This window comes from Balaenoptera ricei, chromosome 3 (assembly GCF_028023285.1).
Source record: "Balaenoptera ricei isolate mBalRic1 chromosome 3, mBalRic1.hap2, whole genome shotgun sequence".
NCBI classification, from domain to species: Eukaryota; Metazoa; Chordata; class Mammalia; order Artiodactyla; family Balaenopteridae; genus Balaenoptera; species Balaenoptera ricei.
Genome location: NC_082641.1, coordinates 179,195,526 through 179,218,316, shown reverse-complemented (window position 1 = coordinate 179,218,316; position 22,791 = coordinate 179,195,526). Strand labels below are relative to the sequence as shown.

General features: G+C 58.3%; 3 protein-coding genes across 6 annotated transcripts in view; all 3 read right to left on the bottom strand.

Annotated features, from left to right (window-relative positions):
• Positions 1 to 2,969: 2,969 nt before the first annotated feature.
• PLIN5 (perilipin 5) lies at positions 2,970 to 10,517 on the bottom strand. Of its 2 annotated transcripts, none has more exons than XM_059918717.1 (8): positions 10,426 to 10,517; positions 9,578 to 9,659; positions 8,557 to 8,752; positions 7,555 to 7,637; positions 7,002 to 7,182; positions 5,897 to 6,096; positions 4,239 to 4,352; positions 2,970 to 4,007 (listed from the first exon to the last, which is right to left on the bottom strand). In XM_059918717.1, the coding sequence occupies exons 2-8, from the start codon at positions 9,635 to 9,637 to the stop codon at positions 3,477 to 3,479; spliced, it is 1,365 nt and encodes a 454-aa protein (XP_059774700.1). In that variant the 5' UTR covers positions 9,638 to 9,659; positions 10,426 to 10,517; the 3' UTR covers positions 2,970 to 3,476. The 2 variants fall into 2 exon arrangements, with proteins under 2 accessions (XP_059774700.1, XP_059774701.1); XM_059918718.1 differs by having other exon boundaries at positions 9,578 to 9,642.
• A 1,019-nt stretch (positions 10,518 to 11,536) lies between these two features.
• On the bottom strand, positions 11,537 to 14,048 carry LRG1 (leucine rich alpha-2-glycoprotein 1). Its single transcript, XM_059919882.1, has 2 exons — positions 13,955 to 14,048; positions 11,537 to 12,949 (listed from the first exon to the last, which is right to left on the bottom strand). The coding sequence occupies exons 1-2, from the start codon at positions 14,005 to 14,007 to the stop codon at positions 11,938 to 11,940; spliced, it is 1,065 nt and encodes a 354-aa protein (XP_059775865.1). The 5' UTR covers positions 14,008 to 14,048; the 3' UTR covers positions 11,537 to 11,937.
• Positions 14,049 to 17,300: 3,252 nt separating this feature from the next.
• Positions 17,301 to 22,791, bottom strand: part of SEMA6B (semaphorin 6B) — a 70,581-nt gene continuing 65,090 nt past the window's right edge. For all 3 annotated transcript variants that reach the window (XM_059918713.1, XM_059918716.1, XM_059918714.1), the window contains 7 exons: positions 22,200 to 22,331; positions 21,814 to 21,963; positions 21,216 to 21,398; positions 20,981 to 21,127; positions 19,769 to 19,846; positions 19,581 to 19,639; positions 17,301 to 19,167 (listed from right to left, as the gene is read on the bottom strand). In XM_059918713.1, the coding sequence (XP_059774696.1) occupies positions 18,263 to 19,167; positions 19,581 to 19,639; positions 19,769 to 19,846; positions 20,981 to 21,127; positions 21,216 to 21,398; positions 21,814 to 21,963; positions 22,200 to 22,331 (1,654 nt within the window). In that variant the 3' untranslated portion in view covers positions 17,301 to 18,262. The remainder of the gene's footprint in view (positions 19,168 to 19,580; positions 19,640 to 19,768; positions 19,847 to 20,980; positions 21,128 to 21,215; positions 21,399 to 21,813; positions 21,964 to 22,199; positions 22,332 to 22,791) is intronic.

Genomic DNA, 22,791 nt, shown 5'->3' with positions numbered 1-22,791 from the left:
AGTTGCCCCCTCCAGACTCCTCACCGTGGCCCACAAGGTCTTACTTCCTCCCTGCCCTCATCTCCCTCCCTCTCTGCCCCCCTCACTCACCATGCTTCAGCCACACAGGCCTCCTCTCTGTTCCCCCAAATCTCCAGGCATGGCCCTGCCCCAGGACCTTTGCACCTGTTATTCCCTCTGCCTGGAGCATCTTCCCCAGACACCCGCACAGCTTCTTCCCTCACCTCCACCAGGCCTGTCTTTTGTTCGCTGCTATGTCCCCTGCAATAGAACAATACTTGGCACACAGTTGGCAACTTAATAAATGTTTGGCTAAACGGACCAACTCATAGGGTAGTTGTGAGCATGAAATGAGGTCATGCGTGTAACCTGTTTACCCCAGTGCCTGGTACCTAGCAGGTGCTCAACAAACATCAGCTTAGCATTGTCCAGGCACAAAGAGATGAGCAGGGTCTGTCCTGAGCAGTGAGGGGACGTGTCACTCTCCAGAAGGGACTTCCCTTGAGAAAGGGCCTAAATACAGACCAAGACAGGACATCAACAGAACTGGAGGTGCCCTAGAAGTGAGATCCAGGCCTGGTGGGCTTGGGCCAACCGAGGGTGGATTCCTGGAAGAGGTATCCTGTACCTGAGGCCACAGAGCTGGGAAGTGGCAGAGACAGGATTTGAACCCAGACCCAGAGCCTATATGCCAGCAAGCTGTCTGTGGGTGGGTGTGCAGGCAGAGAAATGACTGCTACGCCCTCCCTGAATGCCCCCTGCCCGCCCCTGGGACAGGGGTCCCAGCTGTGTCCAGTTGATGGCTCTGGGTGCTAAGCTGGGAGGAGGGAAGGTCCAGCCACTGGGCCTGATGACCCCCAGGTCGTTTCCTTGGAGCCATCACTGTGTTTGCCAAACAGTTGGGGAACAAAACAGGGGTGTCTCCCAAACTCTCTCCTCAGCCAATGCTTCCCAAAGGTGGTGGAGAAGGGGGGTGGGAAACCCAGGGTGTGCCCCTCCCCTCCCCTCCCCTCCCCTCCGCTCTCCGCAGGGCTGCCACAGCATAGCGAAGGGGGAGAAACCCAGCAAAAATAACAAAAATGATCATAAACACCGAGTTAGGTCCCTTCCTTCCTCTGCCCACAGCACTCCAGGGCTCCCACCTCCCTCAGGGTAAAAGCCCAAGTCCTCCCCGTGGCCCACAAGACCCACCCTGTTCCCTCCCTGTCCTCCCCTCCTTCCTCTCTCCCCCTCGCTCACTCTGCTCCAGACACATGGGCCTCCTCACTGTTCCTCCAACGCACCAGGCCCGGTCCTGCCCCAGGGCCTTTGCACCAGCTGCCCTTTGTGAGGAATGCTCGTCCATCTTTGCACATATGTCACCTTTTCAGAAAGGTCTTCCTGGACCCCTCCTCTCCTATTTAAAAAAATATCGCCCTCCTTGTACCCCTGCACACTCCCCCATCCTCCAGCTTTTATTTCTCATCACCTACTAAGACAAATAATTTACGTATTTTTCTTGTTTATGGTCTGTCCCTCCTAGAGGGCAGAATTTTTCTGCATTTTGCTCACTGCCGTACCTGCAGGGTACAAGACTGCCTGACACACAGCAGGCGCTATTTAATAACTATTTGTTAAATGAACCAACGAATGAGTGAATGACGATAGCTTCCACAGGTGAACGGCCTACTAGGATTGAGGGCTTACTTACTTAAGGTAGTAAGGGCTACCTTACTCCTACTTTCATACCTGTTTCACAGAGGAGAAAACTGAGGTTTGGAGAGGAGCAGTTGCTTACCCATCCGTTTGTAGGCAAGGCGGGGACTCAACCTCAGGGCCTTAACTACTGCTCCCTCCCCCCAAATTCCAGGACTTACCTCATGCTCTTTCCCTCCCCTCAGTGCTGGTCAAACTGATTCCCCACTGCCGTGCCTTTGCCTGAGCCTGAGCCGGTCCCTCTGTCACATGCCCCTTCTGTGTGTCATTCGGCTCATCCTCACCAAGCCTGGCCCTCCAGGAGCCCCCAGCCTTGTGAGGGAAGAGAAGGCAAGGCTGCCTGTGGTTTATATCCAGGTAGAAAGCACTTGGAGCCCCAAGAAGGTGGGCTGCAGAGGGTTGGAGCTATCCCACCAGGGGAGAGTCAGGGAAGGCTTCCTGGAGGAGGTGGCATTGGGGCTGGGCTTAAGGATGGATGAGATGTATCTGAGAGATGGTGGGGAGGGTGGGAGGCATTCCAGGCACAGCCTGAACAAAGGCCCTGAGGTGGGGGAATGTGCACAGTTCAGTGGGACTGCAGCAGTGTCTCTGTCAGCCCAAGGATGAAACCAGAAGTCCTCAAATGCCAGGGTGAGGAGCGTGGATGTTTGGTCTGAGGGCAAAGGGAGCCACGGACATTCCCGAGGAGGGGCAGGGAGGTGAATCTAACTGGTGGGAAGTGGTTGGGACTCCCAGAGCCACCCATGGACCAGATCCCAAGGAAGGCAGGGAACACCCTGACCTCACCACATCAGACCGTGCTTTCCCAACACCCTGCCTGGCCACAGGGGAGTTTGAGGGACAGCCAAGAACACGGCCAGAGGACGGGGGGCCCCCGCGAGACTGGCCTGTGCCCCTTACCCTGCGTTTGTCTCCCCCATCCTGACCAGTGCAGCCAGAGAAGCCACAGCAAACTCAGCTCCTACAGGCCCAGGGAGGAGGGCATAGGAGGAGCTGCTCCCTCTGAGCCCCCTCCTCTCGATCCCGCTCCTTGCGGTTTCCAAGAAATTCATTAAAGTGTGAACAGCTTCCATTCCAGGAACCTACATCCGAATGCTTAACCCGGGTGGGTGGGGGCACTAACGGGGAACTCCAGACAAGATGTCAAGCTGGTCAGGGAGGCGTCACTCCTTTCAAATTTCGAACCCTGGCTTGTGCCATACAGTTGGACACCTCTGAGGCCCCCAGCACCCCGACACTGAGACCCACCTCGGCTGGAACAGAGGCCACTGGCCTTTGGACAACACGAAGCACCTTTATTCTGGAGAGCAAAACCCCAAACAGCAAAGCAAGTGGGTGTGGCAGGTCCAGCTGTTGAAGCATCTTTGGGGACCCCTCAGTCCGGGATAGACAAGCTGGGGGAGGAAGGGGACACTCACTTTTCAGAACCCCAAACAGAAGCGTGTGCTTCTATCTGGGCAAAACATGCGACTCTCTGGGGAGTTTTGATCAGCTTCTTGGGGTGGGGCAATGCGGGACCACAGCCAGTGAACGCAGCTTGGGGCTAGTCAGACCTGAGTTAGGTTCAAGTCCTCATATGTCCAAGGGAAAGACTGGGGATGGTCTAATATCAGTGAAGCTGGTCTAGGATTCAGAGTTAGGTCCCCAGCCCCCAACTCCGTGCCTGGGCCAAGGCCAAGGCATCGGCTAGTAATGCTGATGCATGGCCGCTAGGGGGCAGCAGGGATCTCGGGGTGCAGGACGGCCTCCAGCTGCTTTCGCGGTCCCACGGCCCCATCGGGTCAGAAGTCCAGTTCTGGCATCAGGGTGTGCTTGCGGCGGCTGGGGGAGTTAGGCTCCTCCTCGAGAATGTCCCCGGGGAGGCCCATCCCGTCCCCGTACTGGGCCTGCCAGGCTCTCTGCTGGGCCGGCCAGTTCAGGTGCGCCCAGCGGGGGTCGGGCCCCCCCACGACCTCGTCCACCAGGGCCGCCAGGTCGGGCGGGGGCCCGGGCCGCTCCACGAGGATGGGCGCGAAGGGCCCGACCAGCCAGGGCAGGGGCACGGCTTGCACCACCAGCTCCAGCAGCTCTTCCACGCACATCTGGGCCCGGGCCACGCGGCCCCGGCCCTCGGCCAGCACGGCCGCCGGCACGTCCTCGAAGCAGCTGGCGTCGGCGAAGGCGGCCTGCAGGGCGTCCACACTGCGCCGCACCTCGGCCACCTTTTCCTGGGCGCTGGGGGGCAGGCCCCGCACGCTGGTCTCCAGCGCGTCCACGGTGCTCTGCAGCTCCCGCATCAGGCTTCGGGACAGCACCAGGGTCTCCAGCTCCGCCTGCGGGGGAGGGGAGGGGAGGGGAGGGGAGGGGAGGGGAGGGGAGGGGCCTGGGTGTCCCGGATGGACCCCCGCCAGGACCCCCGCCCTGCCTCAGTTTCCCCATGGACTCTTGAACCAGCTGACCTCAGTACTTGGTTGGAGCCGGCTGGAGCCCCGCCCCTGGCAACCCCTGGCAGATCCAGAACCCCTCCCACGCCCCCCCAACCCCCCTCCTCCACGCCATCTTACCTGACTGCGGCAGCTGTTCTCTGGGGAGTGCTGGCTCCAGCCCTCCCACAGCTCATGCACCTTCCCTGGGCAGGCTGGGGTGATGGGCGTCACCCCGCACTGCATGTGGTCAATCTGTGGGGACAGGGACCACAGTAGTCAGAACTGGAGGATTTGGAATGTTGGGGGCACCAGGACCCCAGCCTGGATCTGGCCTCAATAGGCATTTCCGGAACATCCACTGTATGCAAACCTTCCGCGCCTACGGATCCAGCCTGGCCGATCTGCCCATTTTCTCCCCTGCCCGTGGTCAGACCTGAGACTTGTGGTTCCCCTGAAACTCAGACTCACTGCCAGGTTTTGCCCATGCTTGTGCCTCTGCTAGGAACACTCTTCTCTCCATCCCATCCCCCTGCCTGGTTCACTTCAGTTCAAGTCTCACTGTAGACGTCACCCACTCCAAGAAGCCTCCCTTCCCCGGCTCCTGGCTGGGTGGATCCCTCCCCTCCGGGTCCCACAGAACCCAGCATGCTCTCCCATCATGACCCTAGTCCCCCTACTGGCCTGTGAGTGTCCTGAGGGGGCCACTGTGCCTTCAGTGCCCAGGACAGGGCAGGTATTAGAAGATTAATAGAAATAAACTGTGATCCACACAGTAGAACACAGTCTGCCCTCCGTATCCGCGGATTCTGCATCTGTGGATTCAACCAAGGTTCGCAGTTGGTTGAATCCGTGGATGCAGAACCGGTGGGTACAGAGGGCAAACTGTACTGCACCATTTTACAGAAGTGACTTGAACATCCTCGGATTTTGGTATCCGTGGGGGGTCCTGGAACCAATCCCTCGCAGATACTGAGCGATGACTGTTATTCAGCCTTAAAAAGGGAGGAAATTCTGAAACACGCTACAACATGGATGAACCTTGAGGACACTCTGCTCAGTGAAATTAGCCCACTCCGGTGCTCACAGGTGCCCTCTGGTGGCTGCTTCAGGAAGGACAGACTGTGGGGTCCAGGATGGGAAACCAGGACCAGGTTGAGCAATCACGGGGGCTGGACCCAGGTGGAGCAAGAGAAAGGAGGAGGTGTGGGCGGGTTCTGGGTAGACTTTGAAGGCAGAGCCAACAGTACTGGCTGATATGTCGGATGTGGGAGAGGAGGAGAAGAGGGAAGTTGAGGGTGACTCCCAGGTTTTGGCCTGAGGCCCTGGAAGGACAGGGCTGTCATCAGTTGAGATGGGGAGAGGGATGCAGGAGGAGCAGGTTGGGGGCGTCTGAACTCATCAAACCCAGAAAACAGGAGCTGTTATGTTCCTTTGGAGCAGGGAGCGATGCACAACGGGGAAAGAAGCTGGGTTATCAGCTAGAACCTAAAGGCTGGGAAGATTGTGATTGGTGATGGGAGAGCCCGGGAAGAGGTACCTTCACTCTCTTCCCATCCATCTTAACTGCCTATAACTTCCCCTCCTCCACAAAACCTCTTCCTGCCTCCCCAGGCTGAGCCTTGACCCCCACTGAATGCCTCCAGCCCCGGGTCCCTCCTCTGCCCCAGCCCTGCACATACACGGTTCCGCCTCCCCCTTTCAGACTAGCAGGGGACCAGGTAGTCCGCAGGCACTCAATCCACGCATGCTGGCCTGCATGACGGGGTGGGAAAGGGGGGCAGGCAGAGGGCTCTCACCAGCTCCAGAGTCTCCTGCAACTGGGCCAGTGTGTCCTGGGCGTGGTGTTTCCTCCGCCTCAGTTTCCCCAGAGAGTGCTCATATGCCAGGTGGCGGAGCCGCGCCGACAGGGAACCCAGGCGTACAAAGTAGCCCTGATGTCTCCGCTGCTCTTCCACAGAGCCCACTTCCGGGCCCTCAACCTCCGCTGCCAGCGCCGCTGGAGGACGGGATGGGGAGGGGAGTCAGCGTGCCCACGCCCTCTGCTTCTGGGTGGACACGCCCATGGGCTCTCCCACAGCTTGTATATTTCCCCTCTACAATATCAATTCATGCGACCATCCCCAAGCCCTCCGATGTAGGCACTATTATTAGCTCTATTTACAGATGAGGAAACCCAAGGTAAATAGAGGTGAAGTCCCACGGGGTGCAAGAGGCTGACCCGGGATTCGAACCCAGGCACTCGTAACCACCTTACTGACTGCCTCGGTTCGAATCCCGGGTCTCTTTACCTCGATTTTCCTCATCTGTGAATGGAGCGTATAATAATGAAAGAGTCGCTTACAAGTGTTTGGCCCACAGAAGGTGCTTCAAAAATGGCTCACAGCCTTTCTGCGAAGGAGGGGGCACGCCCCATGTTCCTCTAGTGCCATAAAGCAGGGTTTGGAAGTCAGATTGTCTCCAGGGTCAACGGACCAGATGTAGAACACTGGAGAATGGTGGGGTTTAAGGGAACCACGTAAAGGGGAGGACGCCATTCAACCCAAATGTCTGATTTTCCAAGGCAAGTTAGAAATCAGGATTTGTAGGGCAAAACCTGATTTTTAAATGCATGTGATGAATTAAACCATTTTAAAGGCATTGCACAGGCCAAATACTACAGTATGGGGGGCCAGCAGCTGGAGGCCGTGGCCCTCAAGTCTATAAGCCCCATATACTCTTGGGGCTCTGGGTAGTCAGATTTCTAGTAGGATGCGGGTTGGGGGAGGTCAGGCCTGGGCTGGAGCTCCATGTTCCCTACTGATCTGCTATGTGGCCTTGGGTGAGGCCGGGACCTCTCTGATCCGTCACCGCCAGGGATGGGTAGGAGGATTCAGGGGCGAGCGGGGAGGGCTCTGGCCTTACCAAGCTCCTCCTCAGTCATGGGCAGGAAGTGGTCTACCAGCTCCTCTGACTTGCCCAGCACGACGTCCACGGCGTGGCTCATGGATCGTTTCAGCTCCACGCTCCAGCGGCGGCCTTGCCGAGCCAGGCCCACCACGCCTGTCACGCCACTGGCCACTGCGTCCTTGGCCGAGTTCACCACCTGGCGGAAGGGGCCCAGCTCCAGTTGCTGTAGGTCTCCGGCTCCCTTCCCCTGCCCCCAGCTCCCTGGGGCCGCGGGGCAAGGACCCCTGGCCCCTGTTTGGCTCTGGGCCACAATTTCCCCTCTTACAAAGTGGAGGAAAATCAAATCTCTTCCTCATGGGGTTGCTGAAGGGATTCCCAGCACCAGCTGGCACATATTATGTGCTCAGTAAACACGGGTGTCAATGATTTTCATCTGGCTGCTGTTTTGTTCCAGTTGACCAAAGCCTGACTGGGTCCTGGAGTCCAGCTGACCCAGGTGTTCAGGCTGCGTTTCTCGCTGCCACCTCCACCCCCTACAGCTTCCCCACAATCTGGTGGTGCTGGGTACCGTCTCTGAAGGTTGCTGGAGAAAGGGCAGCTTCTCCCCCAGCTTGTCCAGGCCCCTGCAGGCGAGATCGTTCACTGTGGCCACTGGAGACAGAGAGGCAGCGAGCGAGAATTGGGGAGATGTCGAGGGAGAGAGGGACACAGGGACATAGAGGGAGGGGATGCTGGAGGGAGAGGCAGAGAAAAAAGGAGACACACACACATACGGAGGGAAAGACAGAGGGGGCACCTGGCTGGCCCCCTGCAAGGGGCCGGGACCCTGAGCGTGTGGGTGAGCCACCAGGCTGGACCCTGCCTCTCTGCCCTTCCCGCCTCTGCCCTGCCACCGCTGCTGCCAGCACCAAGGTGACTCCTCACCCATGTCCAGCTCAGACGCCCCAGCGAGCAGGCTCAAGGTCACACGAGCCGGCTGAGAAGGAGGCGGGCGAGGCCCTGGGCTGGGACCCTCAGGTGATCCCCTTCCTTGGTCAGATGCGAGGCCAAGGGTCTCTCTGTCCCCCAACCCCACTGCCAGGTTGGACCCCCTGAGCTGGTCACAGGCTCAGGACGGGTGGAGGAAGGGGCAGACAGGGGAGGGAGATTGGACAGGCAAAGGGACCCAAGGCACATCAGGCTAGCCAAAGGGAGGAGGACAGTGAGACAAGATGGGGACAAAAGGAGGGGGGCCCCAAGGAAACAGCTAAGGGCAGACGGGCAGGTGATCAAACTACAGAGGGACAAATAAGCAGAGACAGAGGGCAGAAGGGATGCAGGTAGAATGGGGGATGGGACAGGCAGAGAATGGAGGGTGAGATGGCACAGGCAGAAGGACCAAGAGAGGGGATGACACAGGTGGATGGGGGACAGGCCGGTGGACAGAGTAGAGGCACGCAGCATAGGTGAGACTGCAGAGGGACACCCGTCTCAGGGGGTCCACTGCAGCACCTGTCATGCAGATGGAGCATGAGAGGGTGGGGCAGTGGGACAAACCACAGGACCCAGGACTCTGGCCAGGGGGACTCACGCTGGGGCTGCAGGTGGCTCAGCAGCGGCTGGGCGTGGTCCAGGGCACGCGTGGTCAGGCCGCACACGCAGTGCTCAGCCAGGCGGCAGGCGGAGCCCAGCAGCGGGTGCCTGTCCTTGGCAGCGCTGTAAGCATCGGAGACCGCGGTGCACGTGGCCCTGACCAGGGGCAGGGCCGCCACACGCTGCACCACGTTCTGCAGGAAGGGGTGGCATCAGAGGGGTCCCAGGTGGAGGTGGGGGGCTCAGCCACATGCTAGAGAGCCCATTCACCCTCTCTGGGCCGGGACGAGGGGCAGGTGAGAGGGGTGGGGGGGGAAGTGTATTGAGCGCAGCTGCGTGCAGGCAATGGACACCCACGCCGAGGTGCGCCTAGAGCTCCTGTTCTCAACAGCATACACAGAGCGGGACCGGTTCTGAAAGACTCAAGTCTCCTTGAGGGAAGAGCCATTAGTGTCTGGTCATTAAGGGCACAGCCTCTGGAGCAAGACCACCTGCGTTCAGTTCTGGTTCTCCACTTTCAAGCTGTGTGAGTTTGGGCAAGTGCGTGAACTGCTCTGTGCCTCAGTCTCCCTATCTGTAAAATGGGTTTCTAGGGCTGTGATGGGGATTCAAGGAGTACAATATGTGAAGCGCTTGGAACAGTGAATGATGCAGAGTATAGGCTGTGATTGCTGCTATTATTATTGTTGTTGTTGTTAAGAGTGCCATGATGGTGGACACAGAAACAGAGAGATACAGGTAGAGACCCAGAGATGGGAGTGGGAGAGAGCTGGGCAGAGGCCAGGTAAGCTGGCTGAGAGTGTCTGGAGAGACACATCCCAGAGACACACCCTTCCCTGGGCCTCACTTTGCCCCTCTGGGAAATGGGTAGAATGTGCCTCCCCCAACCATGCTCCAAAATGCCCTCAGAGTAAGGTGCTCGAAGCAAGGGCAGGGGGACCCAGTCTGAAACTGTCCCAGGAGGGACTGCCCCCCCACCTCCTCCTGTGCTGAGCTCCATGGGAGGTGAAGCCCCTTACCTGCTGGTCCTGCTCCCACAAGCTGGGTCTGGGGGCCTGAGCCACCTCGTCTTCTGACATGCCTACTGCAAACAGGGTCACCCTGGGGGCAGGACAGAGTGACGGGCCCCTGCACGCCAGCCCTCCCGGCTCCCGCCCAGGCCCTGGGTTCTGTCTGGCTGGGTTTGGTGACCCAGGCAAGTCTCCTTCCCTCTTGGGGCCTCAGTTTCCTCATCTGCAAAATGAGGTAATGATAATGCCTACCTCAGAGCGCCCTGGGCAGGGACAATGCATGCACAGGGCTCTGTACACAGCAGGTGCATAGTAGAGAACCTCTGACAAAGTGGAGGCCCTGCAGTGATTCAAAGCATGGGCTCTGGGCAGAGAGACACCTGAGTTCGAGTCTGGCCATTACCTGCTGTGTGACTTTGGGCAAATGCCTTCACCTGTGTGGGCTGTTGCCTCCGCTGCAGTTACGGAAGATCCCTGTTGCCCTGGCCCGGGATGGAACCGAGCAAGCCGCAGAACCCCAGTAAACCCACAGTCCAGTTTGACACACAGGGAAACTGAAGCACACAGCAGGTCCATGGTGGGCCCAAGGTCACTCAGCTAAGTAGACTCAGAGCGGGACTTCGACCTCAGACTCCCCGCCTGCAGTTCTTCCCCCGTCCGCACCCAGCGCCCTCAGAACCCTAGTCCTCTCCCAACTGGGTCCTGAGCTTTTGCCAACTGGACCAAGGGTCTCAGCCACCTGCTCCGGCCTGTCACACCACTCCTCTCCCCAAGCCGCTGGACTCTCGCCCTCCCACCCACCCACCGCGCCCCCGGGCCTGCTGGGCACTCCTGGACGCCGCCCGCGAGGCACTCACCCGGGCGCGTTCAGCCTCAGCCCCCAGGTACTGCGGCAGACCCCACACTTAAACTCCAACCTCCGACGCCAGCCTTCCCCGCCCGCCTTATAGTGATTTGGGGGCGGGACCTTCGGGGACCGACCAATAGGGAGAGGCCTGAGGGGGGCGTGCCCGGGGCGGGGCTCCGGGCCCCCTCGCCCTACCCAGGGGCTCCCAGAGCGCCCTGCGGTTGCTATAGCAACTTGGGGACGCTGCATGCCAAGGATTGAGCTACTTTCCTTGGCTAAGTTTGGCCACCTGCCACCCTCACTGCTGTTGCCGCAGAGACGGTGGAGGGCGATCACAGCCCCCCCACCGCTTCGCCCAGTGACCTTGGGCAAGTCCTCAAGGTCTTTCTTTTTACTTTTTAAAACCTGCCGCTTCACTAAGCCGGAAGACAGGCCAGCCCATTCACTTGGATCCCCATTTTACAGATGAGCAAAATGAGGATCAGAATACTTAAACCACTTGCCCTGGGTCGCCTAGGATTGAGGAATCTGATTCAAACCCAGCTCTGCCAGATTGCAGAACCCTGGCTTTCATCACCACACCTGGAATGACCACCAATGTGGGCATGACCCTCCTTCCAGGGAGCTGCAAAAACCGAGCATGCCCCAAACATCCCAGGGTCCCCCCAGTCTGACCTCGACCCCCATCACGCCCAACATTGTGTTGGAAGGTGGCCCTGAGGTTCTGGAGCTGTGAAAACACAGCCCCCAGGGCCTCTGCCCAGCTGTTCAGCCCCATCCAGCCTGCCCATGCTCGTCCTGGGCAGCTGCTCCCCTGGTTATCACAGGCCAGCATGAAAAATTGTTTGGAGCCCTGAAGCAATCTGGTTTAATTTAAACCTTCCCCAGGACACAAGCTCTGGAAGGAATCCACTGGTAAAATGACACCTTGGGCAATGGTCAGGGTTTTATTTCCAGTTAAATCCAAGGATGGGGAAAGGGGAAGGAGCAGTCACAGCCATCAGATCCCAATTGCTACCCGTCTGGGATTTCATGGCATGCCTCTCCTTTCCTTCTGCTTCATTCTGGAGACCTAGGAATTCGCCTTGGGAGAATGCGAGGAACACAGCGAATACATCCAATTCTGTTCAACAGTTATTTATTAACCCCTTCCAGTCTGACCTCAAACCGAGTGATGCTGAGTAAGAGGGAACCCAGCCCCAGGCCCTGCACTCAGAGAACCCCTGAAACTGGGGGAAACAGAGCCAGATTGAGCCAACCCCAGTGTGGCCAGGACAGGTTGGAGGAGCCAGAGACCAAGAGACCTGGGAAAGAGGGGAAAGAGATTTCTGGAAGAGCATACAGCTTGAGCAGAGGCAAGGAAGCAGGAAGAGCCCGAGGTGTGTTTGGGGCAACATGGGCGAAACAGGTCCCAGCAACTATGGGAAGCCCAGCCTCACCCTTAGAAGGTGGGATTATTTGCTAAGTGGGGTGCGTCGTCCTGCCAAGCCTTGCCTCCCCACCCCGCCCCCAGCCCCAGGCTTCAAGGGGACCTGGCCACCGCTAGGAGCATTTGGCCCTTCAAGGCTTTAGGGCCAGCGCAGCGTGTGTCATTGCGGAAGAACATCTTGTCTTCGTTGGCCACCAGCCACTCATAGAGGTCGTCCAGTTTCTGGTCGCAGATCCAGGGATTACCTGAGAGGTCAAAGCCGTCCTTCATGTTCCCAGCAGCTTTCCCCAAGGACATCCAGAGCCCCTTGGGCACGGTGGTCAGCAAGTTGTTGGAGAGGTCCAGCATGTCCAGCTTCTGCAGACCTCGGAAGGCGCCGGCTGCCACTGTGGCCAGCCTGTTGTCGTTCAGGAAGAGGTAGCGCAGTTTTGGCTGGCGCACCAGAAGGCCCTCTCCGAGCTCCTGCAACCTATTGCCCTCGAGGTGCAGCCGTTCCAACCTCAAGGGGCCGCTCAGAAGGTCAGGGGGCAAAGTCTGCAGCTGGTTATTGCCAAGGTCAAGGATGAGCAGGTCGGTGAAACTGGCCAGCAGCCCAGGGGGCAGCGTCTGGAGCTGGTTCCCGGATAGGTCCAGATGCCGCAGGGCTTTCAGGCTGTGCAGCCACGAGGCCTCCAGAACTTTCAGCTGGTTTTCCTTCAGCACCAGGGTGTGGAGGGCAGCTGAGACCTGGAAGAGGCCAGGAGGCAGCCGGGTCAGGGCGTTGCGGGTCAGATCGAGCACCTTTAGCTGAGGCACAGGCAGCAGGAACTTGGCGGAGAGGTCCTCCAGCTGGTTGCTGGAAAGGTGCAGTTCCTGGAGGTTAGGGATGCCCTGGAGGGTGTTGGCAGGCAGCTGAGTCAGGTTGAAGAACTCCACGGCCAGGTAGACGGTGTCAGCTGGGAAGTAGTGGGGGATTCTGGCAGGTGGTTGGCAGGAGACGGAGCTGCCATTACCCGAGTGGGACACCAGGCAGGCGTCTGGATTTGGGGTGACCCCCTGGGCTGAGACCACAAATAACAGCAGCAGGAAGAGGATTCTAGAAAGATGGGAGTCCCAGCCTACTGGGCTGCAGGCAATGACAGAAAATGCTTAATAAATCAAAATAATGATATTATATACCCAGCAAAGTGAAAATATACCCAGAATCTGCCTGCTTCTTCCCACCTCTACTTTCACCACCCTGGACCATGCCACCTCATTGCTGGCCTGGACTAGTGTAGTAGTCCCCTCCTCCTCCTCTCCTGGCTTCCACCCTCAACCCCCACCCCCCACAGCTGCCAGAAGTAGCTCCTGTTCCAGGAAGAATTCTATGAAACCTGAGTTTCTTAGTCTGACCCCTACATACTACCCTTCCCCATTGCCAGCCCAGCCCCAATGGACTATTAATTATTTGCAGTCCAACTTGCTAATTTCTTCTGCTCTCACTTGTTTTCTGGGTCATTTCTTGTCTCCCTGGCTCCATGTTTTGAAGGCAGAGCCTATGAACTCTTACTCATCCTGCAAAACCCCAGCTCCAGTGGCCCCCTTTCCACAAAGCTTTCTCTGACCTTTCCAAGCAGAATTCTCAGTTTCCCCCTCTGGACTGCTCCTCTTTCTGTCTAGCCCTGTCTAGGTTATCTGTGCCCAGCCCCATCTTGCTCCAAAGTTCTGGGGTGCAACCCGGGACTCCAGATACAAACGAGACTCTGAGCATGAAAAGTGCATCCTGTCTTGTACAGGTCTGGAGGCGGGCATTTGGTTGGGATGGTGAGATTTACAGTTGGTACTGGAACCCTTCGAGGGCTGGGGCTTCTGCTCCTCCCGGTCCCTCCAGCAGTAATGCCCTAGCCCAGCAGCACTGGAGACCACCTGAACATCCTTGGTTACTACAGCCCGTGGGCCACCTGGGCCTTCTGCAGTAAGTGTGTGTATGGGAATGAGTCTGTCCATAGATAGAGCCTGAGTGTCAGTCTGTTCCAGCCTGCAGGCCTACGTCTGGCCCTGTGACTTCAGTGGGTCAGACGGAATGTCCATGGATCTCTGCACTGCCTGGTGTCCGGGCCTGCCCAGGGTGGGCGGGGTGGGGACCTACCTCTGTTTTTGCTCTGGGCTCCAAGAGGACATGGCGGCCTCTCTCTTTTCCATCCAGGTTCCCTTGGTCTGGCAAGGTGGCCTTATACCTGCCTGGGCTGGGGACAGGGGCACCAGCCATGGGGAAGTCTCCACCCACATCCTGTTCCCGTTAGGGGCTGGACCTGAGCCAGCCAGGGGGAAGGGAGGGGTCAGGATTGCAAAATTGCTTCCTGGCAGGGGGAGGACAGAAGGTGGGCTGCCCACCGCCTTCTCGACCCTGTTTCTACCTAGTTTTTCTTTCCCCTGAGTCCCGCTTTTGGGGAGTGGGTACCCAAGAGTCTCTGAGGCTGAGTCCCCACTTCCCCCAATCTAGGAATCAAGGGTCAAGTTTGTAAGGCGCCAGTCTGTCCTGGGAGATGGGGACAACTGTTTGAGCAAGAGGTACTATTTATAATAAATTTGAGCAACCAGGAAGCTCAGTGAAGAGAACAAAAAAGCACTTGTCTTATATTCATGACATATTCTTATTTTTTTTTAATAAAATAATTTTATAAAAAGAATTCAAAAGCAAGTGATGCCAAAAGTCTCCACAGTCTTTGAACAATGGTCTGGGAGGAACTAAACCTGGTTCTGAATCCCAGCTCTTCTGTGACTGCTCTGCTTTGTGAACTTGGGCAAGTGGCTTAACTTTTCTTGGCCGCAGTTTCCCCATCTGTGAAGCTGAACTCAGTCTCCGAGAGCCCCTTCCATTCTTTCTTTCTTCAGCTGAAGCTGATGTGCTATTTGTTTTGGACTTTTCTTATTTCCTAATAAGTGCATCTGAAGGCTCACACTTCCCTCTGAGAACTGTTTGACTGCATTTCACAGGTTTGGCTATTCAGTGCTTAAATTCTTGTTGAGTTCTAAACATTCAGGTGTGACGTATTATCTTTATCTGCATGCCTGACTATGGCCTCTTTTTCCCAGCCCAATCTCTGAAGGGTTTTGTCCCTATTCAGCTGTGAGGATGACTAAGCATTCTCTTAGTGGACATACGGGCTGAGAGGGAAACACACAGGCTGGCATAGACCGGAACAGATAAAGAAAGACAGATAACCACCTGCGTGAAATACACGGACATACATAGTGACAAAGAGACAGGGAAAAATACATAGACAGACCCAGAGACACAGAGCAGGACACACAGGAGAGAACAACATATCTGCAGAGATGGACACACAAAAACAGACACACACACAAACAGGCAAAGGACCTGAGTAGACGTTTTCCCAAAGAAGACATACCAATGGCCAACAGGTACATGAAAAGGTGCTTGACATCACTAATCATCAGGAGAATGCAAATCAAAACCACAACGAGATGTCACCCACACCTGTTAGAATGGCTTCATCAAAAAGACAAGAGATAAGAAGTGTTGGTGAGGATGTGGAGAAAGGGGAACCCTTGTGCACTGCTGGTGGGAATGTAAATTGGTACAGCCGCTATGGAAAACAGTAGGGAGCTTCCTCAAAAAAAAAAATTAAAAATAGAACTACCATATGATCTGGCAATCTCACTTCTGGGTATGTATCCAGAGGAAATGAAACCAGTATCTTGAAGAGATATCTGCCCTCCCATGTTCATTACAGCACTATTCACAATAGCCAAGACATGGAAACAACCTAAGTGTTCATTCACAGATGCATGGATAAAGATGTGGTGTATATATGTATAATGGAATATAATTCAGCCATAACAAGGAAGCAAATCCTGCCCTTTGGGACAACATGGATGAAACTTGAGGGCATTATGGTAAGTGAAATAAGTCAGGCGGAGAAAGACAAATACTGAGTGATCTCAGTTATGTAAAATAACCAAATTCATAGACACCAAGAGTAGAATGGTGGTTGTCAGGGACTCGGGGTGAGGGAAAGGGAGAGATGTTGGTCAAAGGATATAGACTCCCAGCTCTAAGATGCATAAGTCCTGAGGATGTAATGTACAGCGTGGTGATTAGTTAACAAGACTGTACAGTATACTTGAAAGATGCTAAGAGAGTAGATCTTAAATGTTCTTACCACACACACACAAAGTAACTATGTGAAGTAATGGATGCGTCAACCTTATTGTGATAATCATCTTACAATATATATCAAATATATCAAATCATCAAGATATGCACCAGAAACCTACACAATGTTATATGTCAAATATATTTCAATCAAGCTGAAAAAACAAGACACACAGGTACAGGAGGAGCTGCTAGATGCCATCATGGTGTTTTGTTTCTTTGTTTAAATCAGTCTCCCCATGATAAGCGGGGGACAGGGGGTCTGTCCTGTTCATTGCTCTATCCCCAGAGCCCAGCCCACAGTAGGTGCTTAATCGACATGGGCCGGAAGAGTTGTGAATTGTAGTGACATAATGCTAAAGTGATCTCTTAAAATGAAATCAGATCATGTCTCCTGCTTAAAACTCTCTGATGGTTTCCTGTCCCACTTAAAATTCATAAGGCTGGAGGGAGCAGGGAGTGGGGAGTTAGTGTTTCATGGGGACAGAGCTTCAGTTTGGGAAGATGAGAAAGTTCTGGAGATGGATTGTGGGGATGGCTGCACAACAATGTGAATGTACTTAATGCCACTGAGCAGTACACTTAAAAATGGTTCAAGTGGTAAATTTGATCGTATATGTTATTTACCACAATTAAAAAAAAAAATTGTACTCCTCACTGGTGAGGCCCTGCCTGCCTGGGGCCCTGTGCTCCTCTCCCTCCTCATCTCCAGCTGCTCCCCTTTCACTCACCTAGTGTGGCAGCTCCAGGCATACTAATGGCCTGGGCCCTCCTCCAAGCTTGTTCCTACCGCAGGGCCTTTGCACTGGTTGTTCCCTCTGCTTAGAACACTCTGCACATCTCCCCACAGCTGCTCCTTCTAGCCCACCTTATTTCAGCTTACATGTCACCTCCTCTGGCAGGCTCTCCTCAACTCCCCCCCCATACACAGTCACCCCCTACCTAACACATTATCTGGCTTTTTCTTCATTACACATATCGCTAATTCAAATCAAGTCCTAATTTGCTTGTATATGGTTGGTCTTCCCCATTAGGCTGCGAACTCCATGAGGACAGGGGTCTTTGTCTCCACACAGTGGCTGGCACACAGTAGGTGCATAATAAATTTTTGCTGAAGGACCAGAGATTGGCCCCCATCCAGATGAAGACTGGGACCCCCGCAACTCTCCACATTTCCACACCCAGCTCCCCATCATTCTGTTTGCTGCAGTGACCCAGCCAGGACTCTCCCAGGTGCTCCCAACTGCCCCAGGCCAGGCCAGGCCACTGTCCAAGTCCCACCCCCAGGAGACAGAGCAGACCCAGAGCCTTGGGGGCCGGTGGTCGTAAACAGTTTTATTGACAGGGGGTTGGGGGAGGCAAACTCCAGAGAGGGTCCAGGACTCTCAGCTGGCCACTCAGCTGGCATGCATGGTCAGCTGGAGGTCAAGGGGGAGGTCACAGAGGACAGGTGGCATGGGACCCTCTGACCACCCTGGGGCCGTATTTACAGGGGGGCCCGCCCGCCTTCGCCATCCCCCAGACCTCCCGAGCCCTTAGACAGCCGCCAATACGACTTCTGGGCAGGCCGTCCCGACCCCCTGCCTGAAACCCCTTCCTCATCACCCCTCAAACTCCTAACCGGCACCTCGGAAGCCCCCGGCTTTCTGGAAGCCACGGCGTCGGCTCAGCCAACGCCCAGGCCGCTGGGGCCTCCTCGCTCGCACACAGACACGCACACCGCACGTGGCCGCCCCCACGCACACGCCGCAGCAGCCCGCGGGCACACGCGCACGCCTCCCTCCCCTTCCCGGCCCCTTGCACACGGACACGGCATGCACACATACACACACACACACACCCACACACGCCGGGGGCCGGGTCGAGGAGGAGCCTCTGGGTGGGGCGGGGGGGGGGGAGCTGGGGTCTGCAGATGTGCCCCCTCCCCTTCCCACCGCCAAGCCCCCGGCCGCCACCCCGAGAACGGAGTTGTGCAATTGGTTAGAAAACTGCAAAAGAAACGCAAATTGGAAAACAAACCAAAAATCCACGCGCAGAAGGTCAACCTCAAATCCACAGCACATTCCGCCCGCCCGCCCGCCTGCCCCAGACCGCCTCAGGGTCTTGCGGCCCCGGGGCGCGGCGGGGCGGGGAGCCGAGCCCCTTGTGCTTCCGGGCGGCAGAGGGCGCCCCCCACCCCTCGCGGCTGGGCCGGGGGTCTGAGCACCCACTCGGAGCTGGCCCGGTCTCTCGCTCCTGGTTCCCGTGGCTGGCACCGCCGAGGCGCGCGGCCCCGGCCTAGGGCACGGGGGGCGCAGTCCTGTCCGGGCCCCCGTACGAGAGGAGGTGGGCCAAGTCCGTGCCGGGCCGGGCGTGGCGGCCGCGGGGTCGGGCCTCGCCGCTGTTGATCGTGTGCGTGCGGCGCAGCGCGGCGGCGGGCGGGGCGTGCGTGCCCGGCCTCCGGAGGCTGCCGGTGGGCGGTGGGCTCCAGGGCCGAGGGATGCCGTCGGCGGCGGAGCTCGGGTCCGAGGGGCCCGTGGGCGCCGACACCACCCGCCGGCGGTCCGGGCTGGCGTGAGGGGTGAGCGGGAAGTCGCCGTGGGAGGCGCGGCCGGGCCGCGGGACGAAGAGGCGGGCGTCGGGGGCCGGCTCGCCGGGCGCGGGGGGCGGCTCGGGGGCGCGGGCGGGGGCCAGCAGCAGGAGGGAGGATGAGACGGAGGCCGTGAGCAGCGCGTGGCCGTGCTCCCAGGCGCGGGGGCCCAGGGCGTGCGGGTGCGGGGTGGGCAGGCGCTTCTGGGGCAGCGGCGTCTGCTCGGGCGTGGGCAGCAGCCCCGAGTCCAGGTCGTGGGGGCCGCCCTGCAGCAGCGTGGCCTTGGCCCACCCGTTCTGCATCAGGGGCGCCAGCAGGGCCTCGGGGGGAACCCCGGGCCCGCCGCCGCCCCCGGCCCGGCCCCCCGGGCCGCCCGCCCGGCGCTCGCCCAGGCGGCTCACGCTCAGCACGGCCTCGCCGCCCCCGTGTGCCAGGATGGCCTCCTTGTCCTTGCGGCGGGCCAGCTCGCGCCGCTCGCGGAGCCCCACATACCAGCCCACGCTGAAGCCGGACACCACGGCGCCCACCACGAAGGCCGCCACCGACGACGTCACCAGCAGGTTCACCGACACCAACCCGGCGCGCTCCTCCGAGAGGCTGGCCCGCAGGAGTCCTGGCCGGGAGGGCGGCGTGTGAGGGGCCCAGCCGAGGACGGTCCCCTGCGCACCTCTCGCGGCCTCCGGATGGTCTACCCACTCAACGTCTGTCTGCTTCTCTACTTCGTGGCGCCTCTCTGACCCTTTAAACGCCCGTCTGCCCATCTCTCTGTCCCCTGGCATCTGTCTTAAAGTTTGTCTGCCCATCTGTCTGTCTCCTGGTCTCTCTCTCTCTGCGGTCCCCAGCGCCCCCTCGCCATCTGTCGGTCCTTTTCCCACCTCCCTACCTGGAAGTGGGGCCCCCTGCCCTTCCCAAGCCCTGACGGAAGCCAGTACCCGCCCCCCGTTGGGCATGGGCGGCAGAGGGTGTGAGAACCCTGGCGGACCAGGACTCCGAGTCCCCAGGCCTCCTCCCCTCTCCCCCACTTACCTGTGCAGTCCCCTAAGCCTGAGGTGCTGGCCCCGGACACGTCCTGCTCAAAGGTGGCTCTGATGAGGGCAGGGGGGCAGAGAGGCACAGTCAGCAGAAACCCCTCGCACAGAGCTGTGGTTGGGGGGGGGACTCCCGATCATCACGTGGGTCACATAACTGCCCCCCACCTCCCTTGTCCCCAGTACCTGGTGCCAGGGCTGAGGAAGATGCAGGAACCATCCGGGGCCCAGCCGCAGTAGGGGTCCTGACTGCCAATACAGTTCCTGGAGCAGACAAGGGACCCGGAGGGCAGATCAACCACAGCCCCTTCTGAGGCACCTCTTACTGTCAGCTCTGGGAGTTCTCAAGGCACGTCTTAGGGGTGGGGGCTATTCCTTCCCCATTTTACAGATGAGAAAACTGAGGCTCAGGGAAGTTTACTTTTGCCCAAGGGACAGAGCCAGGGTTGGAGCCGAGGCAGGCTTGCCCCTGAGTCTGTGATTTGGGTGTGTGCTATGGCATCATTATTGCCAAGTCGGCGGGCACAGGGTCGGGTGCTCCGTGTGAAGGGCACACTGTGAGTCCAGAGATGTGCCAGTGTTTTATCTGCATGTGATCTTCCCACCCATTTTATTTTATTTTTTGGCTGTGCCACGCGGCATGTGGGATCTTAGTTCCCCAACCAGGGATTGAACCCGTGCCCCCTGCAGTGGAAACGCGGAGTCTTAACCACTGGACCGCCAGGGACATCCCTCCCACCCATTTTGTCTTTTTTTTTTTTAATTTTAAAAAATTTATTTTATTATTATTTTTTATTTTTGGCTGCGTGGACTCTCTAGTTGTGGCACGTGGGCTTAGTTGCCCTGCTGCATGTGGGATCTTAGTTCTCTGATCAGGGCCTGAACCCATGTCCCCTGCATTGGAAGGCGGATTCTTAACCACTGGACCACCAGGGAAGTCCCTCCCACCCATTTTAGAGGCAGACAAACAGCTGTCTCCCTGGTCCCCAGCTTCTGCTCCTGCTGCTATTAGAAATGTCAATCACATCCCATCCTGCTCTGCCCATAGACCTCCAGGGCTCCCACCTCACTCCAGGGGTGGGGGAAGGAGCCCAAGTACTCCCCACAGCCCACAGACCCTGCACGACCTACCCCCCGCCTCGTCCCCTCCCTGACCTCCCTCCTCCCTCTCTCCCCCTTGCTCATTTTGTTCCAGCTACACAGGTCCCCTCTCTGTTCCGCCAACACACCAGGCCCAGTCCTGCCCCAGGGCCTTTGCACATATTCTGCCCTCTGCCCTGCTCATTGTTTGGTGAGTCAGGATGCTGTTGGGGCCTGGACTTGAACTTGACTCTCTCCCTCTTCCCGTGCTCACCTCCCCTCACTTCCCCTGCCCACAGCTGGCCCGGGAGTACTCACTTCATGCATCCTGAGTATTGCTGGCAGCGCGCCACGGGCACTCGGACCACACAGCGGGGGAAGGCCGCCAGCAGGCCACCCGAGGCTGCATCCAGCTCCAGGCTCAGCAGCCGCTGCCCTGCCTCGCCACCCCCAGAGCGTCCACACCTGGGGGTGAGCAGATTGGTAAGACTCAAGGGGCACGCCCTATCTCCCTGCCCACTGGCCCTGTCCCTTGACCTCTGCCCGGCCTCACCTGTCCGGCCGGTAGGTCTCAAACTCCTCCAGGAAGACACTGGGCCCGGTGGTGCCCGAGGCACTGGCGTTGGGCCAGACAAGGAACTTGAGGACAGTGCCCGCCTCAGAACCCAGGAAGACGACAGTCTGGTTGCCCCAGGGGCCGGCGCCCACGTCCACGGCCACTCGCGTCAGCTGGTACCTGGGGCCAGGTTTGGGCAGAGGTCAGGCTGCCTCCTAGCCCCCTGGGGTCCTGGGCACACTCAGAGACACCACCCACGCCCGGCAAGGTGGACATGGGCGTGGCTCCAAGGGGGCACATCATGGAGAGAAACAGACCCCCAAACCCGACTCCTACCTGGGCCTGCCTGTCTCTCTCCCTGTCTCCCTCCATCTCTCTGTGTCAGATGGTCTCTCTCTCCCTCTCTCTGTGTCTCCCTCTGTCTCCATCTTTCCGGGCAGCCCCGGAGCCACATGCCCAGCTGTCTTGAGTGTCCGGCTCCCCTCCTTGTGTCCAAAGTTGGCCCTGTGCTCCCTCCTTGCCCACCACCCTGGCCAGGGCTCTCCTTCCCACCCAGGCTCGGCCACCAGGACCCTGGCCCCGTGTAGGGACTGACCGCATCAGAGTCCGAACAATCCAGGGCGCGTGGCCCAGTGAGGGCACTGCCTCGTCCATCAGGGGGTGTGTCTTGACGAAGTTGAGGATCTCGTCCGGGAAGGCGCTGGAGGCATTGTACTGCATGCCGGGAGCCGCACAGCACCCGGGCCTGGGTGGGGACGAGGGGGTGGTCAGGGTGGACATGGAGGCCCCCACATAGGGGCTCTGATTCACCAGGGGACTTGCTGCCCTGCCCAGAGGGCCTCGGTTTTCCCCACCTGCATAATGGGTACAGCTGAACTCGGCAACAGCTATTGAAATAACTAACTGCCTGGAAGTCCCAGCCCTTGGTCCAGGGTCAGGATCCTACCCAGGCACCCGTCTCAGGGTCGAGGGGGCTCTCACCGGGGCCGTGGCACCTGGTCCTCCGGCACGGGTGTCCAGATGGACTCAGGGGACTTCTGCTCACGGAAGCGGCCCTCAAACACGGCAGCCACCTGTGTCATGTCAAAGGCGCAGACGGCCGAGCCGGGGATGCTGTGGGTGGGGGCAGATGAAAGGGAGCAGTGAGCCTGGCCGGGGGCTGGGGGGGGGGGACTGCCCTGGGCAAGCAGGTGGAGGAGTGTTTGTCCTCCGGAGCTGTCACATGTTCAGTTACCTGGGCCAGAGGTTGCTGCCCCTCCCCGCACCCCCCGTCCAATCCAGTCACTCCACCTGCTGAACAGTTCTCAGACTGGATCATAGTTCAGCCCCTCCACAGCCACCCGTGTCCAGGCCCCCCCTTGTCACTTGCCTGGATATCCAGTCTCCCAGGTGCCACTCTTGCTCCCTTTCAACCTATTCCCCAGGGAGTCTTCCAAAAATGCAAACCTGACCTGGTCCCTCTTCTGCTCCTTACTCTCCCATGGCTCCCTAGTGCTCTCAGGATAAAATCCAGGCTCCTCCCCACAGCCCGTCACCTCCCTGCCCTCATATCCTCCACTCTCCCCCTTGCTTC